The sequence below is a fragment of the Pseudopipra pipra genome, chromosome 16, assembly GCF_036250125.1.
Source record: "Pseudopipra pipra isolate bDixPip1 chromosome 16, bDixPip1.hap1, whole genome shotgun sequence".
Taxonomy (NCBI): domain Eukaryota; kingdom Metazoa; phylum Chordata; class Aves; order Passeriformes; family Pipridae; genus Pseudopipra; species Pseudopipra pipra.
Window position 1 is genome coordinate 15342063 of NC_087564.1, and position 12945 is coordinate 15355007.

Sequence of the window (12945 nt, forward strand, 5' to 3'; positions counted from 1 at the left end):
AAACTTGGGAGCTAAAGAACCCCCAAACAGCTCCATTTCCAGCCGTTCTTTATTTTTCCTCTGTCACAGCCACTCCAGTGTAGCAGCACAACATTCCAGTTCAGGAGGCAACAACAAAGCTTTAGGTACCGCTTTTCATTCTGAATTACATAAAATTTAGCATTTTAAAGCAAACAAAGACCTGGTACTCATACAATGCCATGCAGGTGGTGTTGGAACAGCAGACACAGGGACACAGGTGACAACCCAGGTGGTCCCAGCTCCATCGTGGCATCACCTACCAATGTGTGCCAGGGAGAGGGGGAGAAGCAGGAACCAAAATCATTTGAATATTTTCAAAGTTTCATCTGTAAAATATTTGTTTGAAACAATCTCTGGTCCTGGAGCATGTCTGTGGTACAGAGGAGACCAAGGAACCAGGAAGAAAAGAATATGAGAAGGAAGATGGATTAAAGATGCAGATGCCATGTGGGGCTGGTCCCACCCTGTCACTCACATCCCTTGTTTAAAGACCCCGAGCTGGAGGATGGGAATGCAGGAGGGGGTGACCCAATCACCACAAATCTGCACTTATTTCCCTCCAAAATGCACCCCATTCATCCACTTGGACACACTATTCCCTGTTGGAAAAGCAGCCCGAGGGGAGCTCCCTCCCTGCAGTTTCCAAGCTGGCTGCAGGCTGGGGTCACACAGCTCTAGTCATATAACCCTGGAGTGGTTTAGGGTGGAAGAAACCATAAACATAACCCAGTCCCAACACCCTGCTGTGGGCAGGGATGGCTTTTAACCCTGTGGACACCAAGAAACAGAAATGTGCCACTCTAATGTGGCTTCTGAGCCCCGTTTAACCAGCAAGACATTGGCACCTTCACCAATTATAAGCTCACCTCCATGGCCTTTCCAGAGGCTGGGCCAGGCAGGGGCTGAGGGCAGGGGATGGACCCCAGCAGCACATGGCCCAGCACAGCTCCTGTCCCCAGAACTGCTCCCCAGGGCAGCTGCTCCTGGCTGGGCACAGGTGACAACTGCTCCCCTGCCCCTTTCCTCACAGCCAGGCACCAAGGAGCTGCTGTGGCACCAAGATCTGCTCAGGGCTCTCACCACTGCCCAGCTGGGACGCTCTCACTCACCAGGAGTGGCTGCTTCCTGGGATTTGGAGCCATCAGGCAAAGCCCTGCTCCGTTGGTGCAGCACTGACACAGGTAACTCTCAGGTCACAGGTAAGAGCAGTGAGCAGGTCCATGCAAACAGGCTCAAGACTGGAAGGGTGTAAGCAGTGCAGTACCTGGGAAAAGTCACTGCCATCCATGCCAGGGAAGGTCAGGGAGAAGGGAGAAGCTGGATGTCCCCACGTGCCATTCCCAGAGCCAGGCTGCCCCATGTAGTTCCCAAATTACACCCTGAACTGGCTCTGGTAGAGCAGGTCTGTCACTGGGAACTGGTTTTAGTGGAGCCAAAAGCGACACTCAGAACGTTGCAGCAGCATGGAAGAAACACTCAACTCTTCAACTATTGTGTTTGGTCTCTGCTTTACACAAAGGCACCTCGGCCCCAGTCACACTGTCTGCATCCACATCAGGCTCCTACAAAACTAACAGGAGCTTCTTCCTAAACCTCCAGGTTTGATCCTTCCCAGCCCAACCTCTGAGCCTCACACCAACACTGGTACAATGATCTGCACGTGACACGTGACAGCTCGAGGGACAGCAAGAGAGGGATAAATATTCTTCATCGTAATATAAATATGCTGTAGAACATCTCAACAAGGGCAAAGTGCTTTTCTTCTCCTTAATTAAAACAAAATAAAGACTTAGACAGGACTGTCTCAACCACAACAGAAGGTCTGACTCCTAGAACAGGTGAATCGTCTGAGGGAGGCCGGGGCTGCCGCTGCGGCGCGGGCGGTGCTCAGTCCCGGGGCACTCGGAAGTTGTCCTTCTCCTTCCTGATGGCCCCCATGGTGCGCACGGGGTCGGTCTCCCCCGCGTGCTGCTGGACTGTCTTCTCCCTGCCAGGAAGGAGGGAAGAGCAGGACGAGAGAAAAATCTCAGCTGGGAGGTCACAACGGTTTCACTGCAGTGGGGGAAAAGCTGCGCTCGGAGATCAGACTCGGGGCTTTGGCAGAGCAGCTCTGAGCAGCTCCCCTGCTCTGAAGGCTCTCGGGCAGCAGGGAATTGCAAACACTCTCCTGCCTCCAACACCGTCTTCTGCTGTGTCCCTCTGCCAAACTCAGCTTGCTTAAGGAACACAAGGACACAGCAGAGCCTGTTCTGTCTCTTAAGTCAGGGATGGATGCTCACTCCAGTCCTCAAATCCAGCCAGCTTCCCAGGACAGCCAGCGTGTTCTAAGGAGGATCTTGGAGGCATCCAAACAGGAATATGAGAGGCAGGAGAGCAATTCCCACTTATGGCTTTTTCTTTGGAGACCTTCTCCTTCCTGCATTCCCACTCCCAACACAAGGACATTCCCACCCCCACGCCTCCTCCATACCTCACTCTCATGAAGGGGTTGTAGGTGAACTCCTCTGCGATGGTGGAGGGGATGGTGGGCTCTCCACTGTCGTACCGTGCCTGGAACAAGGAATGTTTGGTGAACAAGGAATGTCCTGTACATAGCAGGATGTTTTTGAGGAGGGTCACGTCTCCACCAGGCAGCAAACCACCTTCCCTGGGCACACCCAGACCCCACTCCCTGGAACACAACATCCTGCAGCTCCTGGCTCTCAACTCCTATCCCTCAGTCTCTCTTTCTCCCCAGAGTGGTCTCATCTCCCCCACCTCCTCAGCAAGGCTCTGCCCCCACGAACCCATCAGGTCTGGGGAAAAGACCCAGCTTACCTTGGCCCACGCCAGCTTTTCCTGGATATTGGCATTATTGGGTTCAACGTGCCGAGCAAACTTGAGGTTGTTGATCGTGTATTCGTGACCACAGTAAACCCTCTGGGAAGGGAAGGGAAGGAAGGGTGACACTGGGTAACTCTGAAGCTACAAAGGGGCAGTGCCAGGTGCCACCACCAGAGTTATGGGGCAGCAGGAACAACAAAGTCAACCTGAGGGCATGTGACACTTTCCATGGAGACATGCTTGGGACAAGTGCCAGGAGGTGCCAGCCAGGACTACCTGCCAATTCGACAGATGAAAGAGCCCTGTGTCCCAGCTCAAGAGCCTCTAATAAGCAGCCCCTGCTCTTTCCCCACATTTGGGGCAGGCATTTCCTTCCCAGAGGACTCCAGCTATCCATCAAAGACAACTCCCCACGTCATTTCTTCCACACATGAGAAAACCTCCCTTTGAACAACAGTACTATTGGGAAGGCAGTTTCTTTGGTGCCTGTGGTGGTTTCTGGCTGGTGAACTCCCACAAAAGGAGAGGTTCCTACCGTCCTGGGGTCCAAGCTGCCCAGAATCTCGATCAGCGCCTTGTACATCTCCTCCGGGGTTCCCTCGAAGAACTTCCCACAGCCAGCCACGAACAGAGTGTCACCTGCCAGGGAGGGGTGATGTGGCATCAGACCCACATGAGGCTCCTCACAGCACAGCCTGGGCACAGGGTTCCCCGGGGCTCAGCCCTGCCATTGCTGTCCCCACCACAGCAGCAGAAGGCACAGGCACAGCCAGGCTGCCTCACACGGGCTCGGTGCCACACAAACCCATGTGGCAAACGTGGTTTCTATGACACAAAACCCCACAGCCTGGCCAGGCACACCCTGCCAGCACCTCCCTACCTGTGGGCAGCCCACTGTCCCCTCCTGTCCCTCCTGGAGTGGACAAGGAACTTGCTCTTTGCTATGAAGTTGAACAAAGATGAGTCACCTCTGCATTTCTCCCCAGTGCTCCCTAAAATCTTGCTTAAGTCATTACCTCTTCCATGCAGCAGCTGGTACAAGCTCTGGATAACACCCAGCACGACAGGGATGACCTGGAGTCTGGGGAGACTGGGCACAGCCTCAAGGAAGGGGGGACCCTGCTCCCCACACCAGGATCCAGACCCTGGCTAGAACAGTGGAGCAGCAGCCCTCCTTATTCCTCTATTTGCTCCTCTCTGTTTTGTAACAGACATGAACACAGATATATGGAAAAGCAACAGGTTCTGGGATCAGCCAGTTTGGCCTAGGACAGAAAACCAACAGCTCTTGTTTCAAGGAAGAAAATGCTGGATGTAGGACTCATCCAGGGCTCGCTCCTGACATCGTTTGCAGGGTGTCCAGCACTGGTTTACAAACCCAGAGGGGTTTCACCAGTTCCACCTACAATTCCTACTTGGCAAGGGGCAAGATGTGGATGTTCGAGCAGCTGCACTGGCAGGAAGGGCCGGATGCACAGCCAGAGGCAGAGGCAGAGGGGGGGCTTCTGTCTTTGCAAGGGAACCTCCCAACTCCTCACCTGTAAAAACTGCAGGTGGCTCGGAGCTATTTGGCTTAGTCACATAATAACAGATGTGTCCCGAAGTGTGACACGGCGTACTGAGGCATTTCACATTAAGAGATCCCACCTGAGAAGAAGGCAGAAGACTGGAGCTTAAGCTTCTGTTTGCTACCAATCGTATGGTTAGAAAAGAATTGCAACTATTACAGTGGTCTAGTGCTCCTACAGGCCCAAACTGGCACAAAGCTGGCCAGGAAGCATCAGCTCTGCTCCTGGGGAGGCCAGTGAGGGAGGGCTGTGGCAGGGACTCGGGAGGGAGCTGTTTCCTTCGAGCAGGTGCTGGGACAAAGAACTGCCAGATCCTTTCATTTCCATGCAGAGAGACTCAATGCCCGGTTGGCAGCAAGAGCCAACAGATCCAGAGCAACACAAAATCCTAAACAAAGCTGATCAGGCGTGAAAAAGCTGCAAACAACAATAAAGCTGAAGGGAAGAAGTGGATGACACTCAGGAAAAGGGAAGGATTGAACACAGCCTCATCCCCACACCTTCTCGTGTACTCCTGTGCTCCCTCCTGTGCTGCTGCCCCCCCAAGGTGCACCCAAGGCCAGCAGTGACATTCATGCCAGTTTGTGTCATCTGCCAGCTCTCCTGTAAACAAACAGCCTGGTTCCAGCCAGGCCTGCTGCTTCAACTGGCACTGCTGGCCCCCCGTCCCCTCAGCCCATGTTCCAGCCGTCATTCCCACAGGAACACTCACATTTGTTCAGTGCAGAGCATGAGCCCTGTCCTGTCACACGGCTGTTCTGACCCCCCCAGGAGCACAGGACACCCAGCATGTCCCAGGTGCCTGGGCCATGCCAATGCTCTCAGCAGCAAAGGATCACTGGCCAAAACAAGACAGGGGGGTCGCAGTGCACAGGGCTGGAAAAGGGTGAAAGCTGCACTTCAACTACTCCATCCAGGAGGTGTTGAAAGGTAAGAGAGCTGTGAACACAACAGGAACTCAGGGCAGACCACACCTGTCCAGCTGTGACACAACAGGAGCTGCCCCACCACATCCTGCAGCTCCCTCCCTTTACCTGGAGTGCTGTCAGGTGGGACACCTTCTGGGTCAGAGCTCCCACTCTGTTGTCTCCCCCGTACACGTGCAGCCCCGACTCCATCTTTACGAGCTTCTCATTTCCTCCAGCATGGTCCCTGCAACATCAGAAAAATGGATTTGGGAAGGAATGAAGAGAAATTTAAGGTGACTTATATTGCAATGGTAACCTGCAGGTGATCACCTCTGATCAATCACTCTCCCAGTATGTAACACTCTTCATATTAAAGAATAAGCCATGTCAACATGAGAGGAGATAATTTCTCCAGTAATTAGGGCAGTGAGAGAGAGGAACAATCCCTGAACAACTTCCTACCTAGTTGGGAAACACCAGCCTTAGGGGCTCACAGTCAACTCTCCAGTTACTAGGGCAGGGAGAAAATGGGATAAGTGGGATATGCAATCCATCATCCCACAAGACACCATGGAGCAGGCACAGAGGTATCCAACAGCTCAGCATTGACCTGTGCTGCTGGTTTGTCCAAATCAGAGCTGGCCCTTTGGCTCTCCAGCCACAGAGGTGGCTCCACTCTGACCCACAGGAGAGGTTGCTCAGGTTCAGCACTGCTACAGCAAAACACTCCTCTTTACACCCCCGGCAGAGTTAATCTGCACCTCGGGGGATCCTCCCACAGCTGCTGGCTGTGAGCAGGACACCTCAGGGGCATGCCCTGGCACCTCAGTGCAGTGTGCTCCCTCCACACCCACAACTACTGCACTGGCCACCTGGGAGGAATCAGCACTTTAAAGGTTAAAGGCACTGACACACAGAGCCCATGGCCTGGACAGTGCATCTGCTCAGGCAAGCCTAAGGAATGAGCTCTGGCCCTCCTCCTCACACCTCAGCTGCTGCTGAGAGATCACCTTGCTCCAGAACAGCAGCAGCTCCTGGCTGCCTGTGTTTGTGCCCAGGGACCCCAGGCCGGGGGTGGTTACCAGTGGTGGTGGGTGGTCAGGACAGTGGTCAGCCTCACGCCGTGCTTCTTCACTGCATCCAAAACCTGCGGGCACAGGGCACACAAGGGCAGTTACACCTCCCCTGGAATGAGCTGCCAGCACACCTGGTGTCACCTGGACACAGCAGCAGCTCTGCAGGGAGCTCATCCCTCCCCAGGGGGTTCCAGAGCAGGGCACAAGGGCTCTGACCCAGCCAGTGACTGAGCCCTCAGTCCCATTGCCTGCTTTCTGCTCTACATCAAACCAAGGGCAAAACCCCAAATGAGGTCAGGGAGCCCTGGAGCCAGGGCCAGGCTGGCTGGGCAGGCAGCGTGGCTGTGAGCCCTGCCTGCACCTCTGCACAGCCAGTATTTCCTGCCTTTCCCCCACGCCCGAGTCGGCGCATCAGCAATTCCCTCATGGATGTAGCAACCTGGAAGGATGTCCCAGAGCCACGGTGAGTACTCTGCTCCCAGGGCAGTGTTACCTTCTGGGGGTTCACAGGGTCCACGATGGCAGCCTCCTTGGTTTCCTCATCGATGAGGAGGTACATGTAGTTGTCTGTGAGGGCTGGCAGGATTTCCACCTTCATGTCGGCCTGTGGGACCGTCTTCGGCTCCCTCCGCTCGTGCTCCGTGTGCAGGAAGAAAGCTCGCAGCTGGGCTGGACCTGGGCACCCCAAAAACAGCCACACCTCAGCCCAGGCGGGGGGAAAAGGGGGACAGAGCACAGCCAGACCCCAATCCATGATCCCAGGGAAGGGAGGGTATGGACAGCCCAACCTGCCTTCTCCAGAGGAAGAGGAGCGAGGCCACCACAGGACAAAGCCTTGGAGCCTGGCAGTGTCACCTTGTGCCCCTCAGCTGCCCCAAGAGGGATGGGACACTTGGTTCATGCAAGGAAAACACTGTGCTTGGATCAGAGAGGAGGTTTCAAGGGGCAGGAAAGCAGAACAGAGAGGGAACAGCTGGACAAAGGTCAACCTAGACAGTGACTTTGCAAAAAAAAATAATCACAAAAGACAGCCAATTACAGCCAAAAGACAAAAAGGGGGGTGGAGAAGGAGAAATACAGAAATACAGGCCCTGCTACAACAGAAATATCTGGTTTGTTACTTGAGGAAGTGACATCCTGCACACTCCATGGAGAGAAGTCAAGTTCTCCATAGAAGGAGGGCTCCCTGCCTGGCCAGGTAAGAGGCACACACAGGGCTCTTGTCACGGGCTACCCTGATGCAACAGCAGAACATGGAAATATTTGCTTTTGGTTAAATGTTTAATCAGATCCAAGAAGCAAGTTCCAGAGGCAAATAACCTGGGCTCCACTGTTCAAGGCACAGATTAGCAGCACTTAAAGAAACAACCAAGCCCTAAGAGGCTCTGCCACAAAAAATAAAGGAAGGGAAAGGAAGAGAACAAGGTCTTCCATTGCTGGGGCCCTGCAGTTCAGACCTGGGTCCACACACGTGCAGGGAAAGAGTTGTCAGACCCTGCAGGTCAGGAATCATTGTCTGAACACCATCAAGGTGTTTGCTCACCCCCAGAGGTGCCTGTGCTGGGCTGAGCCGTGCTGGCACAGCCCCATTTCACTGCACCACCGACTCTCCCTGAGGCTCCCAACACTCCCTGCTTGGCCCCCTCCCTCGGTGCCAAAGGGAGGGGTCCCCATGCTGCCATCACCCTGCCCCGCTCTCCCAAAGCAGCTCAAGCCTGCCCAGCCCTGATAAGAGCTGCTCCAGGGAGAAGAGCCCCATAGACCTGCAGCTCCATGGGCTGATGGGGCTGGGAAAGTGAGATCCAGCCCTGACAGGAGCCAGAGAGCAGCTCCTGCTGCAAACCCAGCCCGGAGCTGTCAGGCCTCTCTGCTGCAACTGCCCAGAGCTTCTCCCCCTTCTACCTCCACCATCCCACCTGCTTATGAGGGGAGGGAAATCAGGAGGGCAGATGGCAGTAAAATTAAACACTGTGCTCGAGAAAACCTCAAGCCAGGATGGAACAGGCATGCACTGGGTATTGATGGTGAAGTATTCAGGAAAGCATCCATACCTGCCAAGTGTTCCTCTGGAGCAGAAGACTCCTTTCAAAAAAAAAGAACAACACAAAAAAGCCCTTACTATTCCTCGATAGGAAAAAAAAATTCCCAAAAAACAACTGCTCCCTAACACAGAGCACTTCTTGCTGCTGTCAGTCACCAGAGCTGTATATACTGGGTGTTTGTTTGCATGCCAGACACTAACTGGGGAAAAAAACACAACCAAACAAAAGAAAACACAACCTTAACTTCAACTCAAAGGAATTTTTCACATACTTAAAATGCTTCTTTCCTGTGAACCATCTCTAACCTTGGCCAGGATCCCAAAGCCTCTTTGCATGTTTAATTCACAACTCTAACAAAACAAACAAACAAGCTACGCCACATAAGGAAATGTTTTCTAACATGTAATTTCAACAAAGGAACGAGAAAACATCCACCAAGAAAGAAACTCACTCCTTGTGAATTCCCATCTGCAGCTCAGCTGCCCCTTTCCAGCCTGCCCAGTTGGAGCAGACCAGGAGTGCCCTGCTCTGAGAAGGGCATGTTCTGAGAGCTGGTTCAGCTCAAAGCTGCTCCCCAGCTGAGCACTAACTCCTTGTCACACACACAGCTCTGCTCCAAAATTAACACCCAGTGACTTCATTTTCGCTCACTTTTGTACCACGTCCCTCCTGACCAGGCCTGGAGCAGAGCAGTGGAGCAGTGGGGAGGGCAGAGTCAGCAGCCTCTGAATCACACACTTGGCCTTCCTAGAACAGCTCCTCAGCACAGCTGGAGTGGCCAAGATGAAAGAGTTTGCAGCTGGAAGTGTTAATGTCATCACAGAAACGCAGACGTGCTGCAGACTGACAGAGCAGGTTCCCTCAGAACAGGGCTGCTTCGTGCACTTCCTCCAGAGCATTTTGGGTTACTCGTTTTATTACATAAAAGAGTGGAAAATTCCTGTGTCAGACGAGGCTGTCACTCAAGACATGACTGCACGCCCAAACCCAGCTGCACACCCCTGCACCGCCTCACAAGAGACACCACACTCGCTCTTTGCACACTCTGCACGCAGGTATTTTTTGGATACCCGGTGGGTTTGTGGCTCCTCACAATACCAGGTGAGCTGGGCCCCAGACCCAGGGCAGCTCCCGCTCCCACCCTGCGGCCCCGGGAGCTCGGGAGCTGCCAGAGCTGCCAGGCACTCGTGTGACAGCTCCCAAGACAGCAGCAGGGTTTCCGTGCCTGCAGTGAACCCCGATGGATTCTCGCTCATTTCTCCATCCCTTACAACCGCAGCGATACAAAAGGCCTCTGGCAAATCTTCCCCGAGAGGCTCTGAAGCCAAAGCCCAGGCTCTGCGTCAGGGAGACGCTCTCAGAATTTAGGCCCGGAATGGAAACGCAAAGCTCGGACAGTGTCGCCAACACAACCTGTCACCCCCCGAGCCCAGTTCAAAGGCCAGCCCTGGCCCCCCGCCCTCCTCCCCGAGCACTGACCGGCGCTGCGGGGCCCGGCACCTCCGCGGGGCCTCGCCACGGGCACGGACGGGAACAGCCGCGGCAGCGCCGGCTGCGGCCGAGCAGGACCTGCCCTGCTTGGGGCTGTGAGTCAGCGCAAACCCGGCACACCCCGAGCACCGCCCGAGCACCCCCCGAGCACCCCCCGCGCCGGGAACCGCGAGCGAAGCCGCCCGGAGCGGCCCCGGGGCAGCGCTCGCCCCGCGCGGCCCTGCCGGGGCTGCCCCCGCCCCACGTACCCGCTCGGAGCGCGGCCCCGAGGACGGCCCCGGCTGCCAGGGCGGCGCCGAGCCCCCGCCAGCCCCCGCGGAGCATCGTGCGCCGCGCCCCGCCCGGCCCGGTTACCTTCGCTGCCCGCCCGGCGCCGGGAGGCGGCGGCAGAGCCGGCCCGGCCCGGCCCGGCCCGCTGAGCGGCGGGGGCGGCGCTGCTCCTGCCCGGCCCCCCCGGCCCGCCCGCCGCCGCTCGTTCGCCGACCCGGCCGAGGAGGCGGAGGAGCGGCCCGGCAAGGACAGCCCAAGGGCGGCCGCCTTGCTCCGGGAAGGAGACGCGCCGCGGCCATGGCCTCCTCCAGGCCCCTGTCCCGCTTCTGGGAGTGGGGCAGGAACATCGTGTGCGTGGGGCGCAACTACGCGGAGCACGCCAAGGAGATGGGCAGCGCCCTGCCCGCGGAGCCGCTCTTCTTCCTCAAGCCTTCCTCGGCCTACGTGCGCGAAGGGTCGCCCATCCTCCGGCCCTACTACTGCCGCAACCTGCACCACGAGGTGGAGCTGGGGGTGGTCATCGGCAAGAGGGCCCAGGCCGTGTCCCAGGAGGCTGCCATGGAGCACGTGGCGGGATATGCCCTGTGCCTGGACATGACGGCCAGGGACACGCAGGAGGAGTGCAAAAAGAAGGGGCTGCCCTGGACCTTGGCCAAGGGCTTCGGCTCCTCCTGCCCGGTCAGTGACTTTGTGCCCAAGGAGAAGATCCCAGACCCTCACAAGCTGCAGATCTGGCTCAAGGTGAACGGAAAGCTGAGGCAGGAGGGGGACACCTCCTCCATGATCTTCTCCATCCCTTACCTCATCAGCTACATCAGTCAAGTATTCCCCCTGGAAGAAGGGGACTTGATTTTGACAGGGTCTCCCAAAGGAGTTGGGTCCGTGGAGGCCAACGATGAGATAGAGGCTGGGATCAAGGATGTGCTCTCCATGCGGTTTAAGGTGGCGCAGCAAACACGGGGATCCTAAACCAGGAGCCTGCCTGGGACGAGGCTCCTTGGGGAACGTCTGGTGAACAAACACTTCCATGGCCCAAGTGCTCTGTGTGCTTCTCTCCTGTGATGATTTGAGCTTTGCCAATGTATTGCCTAAAAATAAAAATTCTTGACCAAACAGAGTGGTGATGGAGGAGGTACATGTGTAACAGTAAATCAAGAACTGCAGCTTCACAAGAAGTTTCTTGGGATGTTTTACAAAAGAAAGATGTTTGATTTTTTGATCAGTTTTACAGTTCCTCCTGCATTTTCCAATGATTAAATGAGGATGGCTTTTCCTCCCGCTCCAAGGAGCGAATGCAGCAGGAAGTGTGCCAGATGCTTGGCAGATTGATTTTGTCCTAAGCTGATCTTTAAATATGTTCTAAAAGTGAAATAATACAAAAGATCGAGAATAAAGAGGCTCCTGGGTAAAGATCACCAGTAAACTTGTCTTTGCTTTTACTGATTTAAATCCAATTTTAATAAAAATGTAACTGCACCAATTGCTTTTACTTAGACAATGCAGTGCAGCAGTTGGAGGTTTTAAGTATTTCCAGCTGCTCAAAGCCACGCTGTGGAACTTTCCCCAGTTCCAAACTCCAGCTGATCCAACACTCCCCACTGGTTTGCATGACAGCGAGTTCCCTTTCAATTCCTTGGAGCGACAGAGTAAGTTGTAAAATATAATTAAAAAAATCCTCCCCACACAAACATCAAAACTTACCATTTTCAAAGGTTGCACAGAACTGACTTGTTTCTAACAGAAACAGATGGGATAAGTTTTCTACATACGTGCAAGCACCACAGTTAAATGCTTCCATTTACTGGAGTCACATCTTAATAATTGCTAGGAAAAGATTTGTTTTTAAAAGTGGGGAGTTTTACAGAGAAAAATTCTCGTCTCCCAAAGTCAAGCACCTCTGTGAGAGCTGCATGGTCCAGGGTGCTGCACATCACACTGTGAAAAGAGAGCAGAACGTTGCAGGATTAAACTAGACATCAGGGTGAACAATTCTGGAAGAGGAAGGATGGAATTAAGTTTCTGTCCTGTTTCCATTTCCTCGTGCCTGTCAAACATTCCCGCTTATGGTGACAGCAGCAATGCATCATGAGCAGTTTGGTCTCCAGCCCTGCATTGACAGCAGAGCCAAACTGGGAATAAATTATTGGAAACATTCACTTCAGAACCTGAACTGTTATGGCTGGAAAATGTTGAATCATTTAATGCTACAACAGGGGTGCAGTGACCCAGCACTGGCGGCGTTTTTTGGGGTGTTTAATCCCTTGTTCCCACCTGTGGGAGAAGGGGATGCAGTCCTGGTGGATTCTTGTCAGAATTCACTGTTTCTGTGGCTGTTTTCTCTGTGCCACATTGCTTTAAGGGCAGGTGGGGCACGAGGGTGACCTGAGTTCCTCAGGGTGTCCTGGCATAACAAATCTCTTGCAAGAGGAGGGCTGTGGGATCTCCCACTGTTTGGAACAGGCTGAGTTCCAACGTGCTCAGAAGGTGAGAACTGGAGAATGCAGCAAATACACCAATGGCAGGGGAAGCTAAGGACAGAAATAGATTAAAAATAGGGAAAAAATACATGAGAAAGGCAAAGTATACCTACCTGGGTTCTTTATGTCCAGTGAAGGACAGCTACTTTGGTGAAGAACAGTCCTTTCTTCTCTGCTGCTCACAGTCTCAGCTGATTGCTTGTCAGAGGGCACTGCTAATTGATGACTGTTCTAATCAATAAGCCTTAGTCTGCCCCAAAGAGAGTCAC

General features: G+C 54.3%; 2 protein-coding genes across 2 annotated transcripts; one reads left to right on the forward strand and one right to left on the reverse strand.

The window, feature by feature from the left end:
- Positions 1-31: 31 nt before the first annotated feature.
- On the reverse strand, positions 32-10291 carry LOC135423290 (hydroxyacylglutathione hydrolase, mitochondrial). Its single transcript, XM_064673374.1, has 9 exons — positions 10178-10291; positions 6890-7071; positions 6403-6467; positions 5447-5564; positions 4383-4491; positions 3380-3483; positions 2839-2940; positions 2492-2571; positions 32-2008 (listed from the first exon to the last, which is right to left on the reverse strand). The coding sequence occupies exons 1-9, from the start codon at positions 10251-10253 to the stop codon at positions 1909-1911; spliced, it is 936 nt and encodes a 311-aa protein (XP_064529444.1). The 5' UTR covers positions 10254-10291; the 3' UTR covers positions 32-1908.
- A 37-nt stretch (positions 10292-10328) lies between these two features.
- FAHD1 (fumarylacetoacetate hydrolase domain containing 1) lies at positions 10329-11312 on the forward strand. The gene has a single exon (XM_064673387.1). The coding sequence runs from the start codon at positions 10497-10499 to the stop codon at positions 11166-11168; it is 672 nt and encodes a 223-aa protein (XP_064529457.1). The 5' UTR covers positions 10329-10496; the 3' UTR covers positions 11169-11312.
- Positions 11313-12945: the final 1633 nt, after the last annotated feature.